At 46.3% G+C, this 1,715-nt stretch overlaps 1 protein-coding gene across 1 annotated transcript in view; it reads left to right on the top strand.

Moving 5' to 3' along the window:
• Positions 1-1,715, top strand: part of PPARG (peroxisome proliferator activated receptor gamma) — a 102,666-nt gene that overhangs the window by 46,790 nt on the left and 54,161 nt on the right. Inside the window, exon 2 of the mRNA XM_006023900.3 lies at positions 377-604. Coding sequence (XP_006023962.1) covers positions 385-604 — 220 coding nt within the window. The 5' untranslated portion in view covers positions 377-384. The remainder of the gene's footprint in view (positions 1-376; positions 605-1,715) is intronic.

Here is a 1,715-nt window from a genome sequence, read left to right as displayed (position 1 = left end):
AGGAATGAAAATGGATTGTGATTGCACCACTCCACCCCCTTCTGGATCTGCCCCTGCTGGACTCCGCCCCTCCCTTCATGGGGCTGCTGGAGGGAAAAGAAGGAAAAGAAGCAGAAGCCACTTTACAGCATCTTCCTGCTTCTTTTTTGGGCAGAAAAAAATTAGCTTCCCAGCTTACGACAATGTATTCCAGTTCTGGGGAAAGGTGTGCAAGTTAATATGATAGTTTAAATTCTCAGTATATCATGCTTCCTGTGTATATTTTTGTCATTTATTCCCAAAACCACTTTGTCATATGAAGCTTTCAAGCCCCATTGCACAAAGAAAAAGCCAACTCTTTAAATGTCTGTCTGTTTTTCTCCTTTTTTTTTGGTAGGAATTACAATGGTTGACACAGAAATGCCATTTTGGCCGATTAATTTTGGAATTAACTCAGTGGATCTCTCTGCAATGGATGATCACTCCCATTCCTTCGATATAAAGCCATTTACAACCGTTGATTTTTCTAGCATTTCTTCACCACATTATGAAGATATTCCTCTTGCAAGAACTGACCAGACAGTCCTTGATTACAAATATGACATCAAGCTTCAGGAGTGTCAAAGTAAGTAATTTCTTTTTACATCTCAGAATATACCTATTTGAATTGCATAGTGCTTTAAGAAGCATGCCCTCAACAAAAGAGCTCTGTTTCAGACCCTTTGGAATAAGGGCCACATCTTTAGACAAAAATGTTCTTGAAGCTTTATTTAAAAAATAACCAAATCAAATATCTTTCATCTAGGGCTGTGTGAAGCTTCGGGTAGTGATTAAATTTGGAGGAGATTTGGCCCGATTTGGTGGCCGAATCTCTGAATACAAATCAAATCGGGAGCAATTAGATGGTCTGAATTGATTCAAAACTCTCTGAATCTTCGGAAAAGATTCGGAGAGCTTTGATTCTTCGGACAGTCCCTGGTGGCTGTAGCAGGGAGCTGGACCCAGACTCCATTCTGGTAAGTGGGGGGGGTGTGATGGGGGAGGGGACCATGGGGGACCCCTGCCAGCCCGCATCCCCTGCCTGCTCCCCCAGCCCTCCCGCGGGTGCCCCATCTACCCCAGCTCCTGGCATTTTTTTAAAAAGCCCCAGTGCTCATTGGGTGCTGCTGAGCGGGGAATCAATCCTGGCTGCCCCCACTGCCCCACTCTGCATGGAGGCCCATCCCCTGCCCAGCCTAAGCCTCCCAGCACTTTAAAAAAAAAGAAAAAGCCTCGCACTCACTGGCTATAGCAGTGGCAATCAGGGCCTCTAGGAGCTCATGGCAGATCCCCCCATGCAGCATGGGGCAGTGGGGGCAGCAGGGATCACCACCTGCCTGGCAGCACCCACTGAGTCGGGGCTTTTTTTTTAACAAGTGCCAGGAGCTCGGGCGGGCAGGGCAGTGATTGCCCAGCTCGGGGGGATGGGCCTGGCTGATTTGGAGATTCAGCAGCAGCCAAATCTCTGAATCAGATTTGGCTGAATCAAATCAGGACAGTGATTTGAATCACCAAATTGAATCACTGTCCCCTGAATCGGCCAAATCTGAAGAGAATACTAGCCACTTCGCACAGGCCTGCTTTCATCTGATGAGGGCTAGCATTTCCATAGCATGTTACCTAAAAGTGAAAATCTCTTTTGCATCCTAAGCTATTTAATGAAATCGTGGCCTAAATCTTGTCTGTATTAGGGAAGT

The sequence above is a fragment of the Alligator sinensis genome, unplaced genomic scaffold, assembly GCF_000455745.1.
Source record: "Alligator sinensis unplaced genomic scaffold, ASM45574v1 scaffold81_3, whole genome shotgun sequence".
Classification (NCBI taxonomy): Eukaryota; Metazoa; Chordata; order Crocodylia; family Alligatoridae; genus Alligator; species Alligator sinensis.
This window is presented reverse-complemented; position numbering and strand designations above follow the sequence as displayed.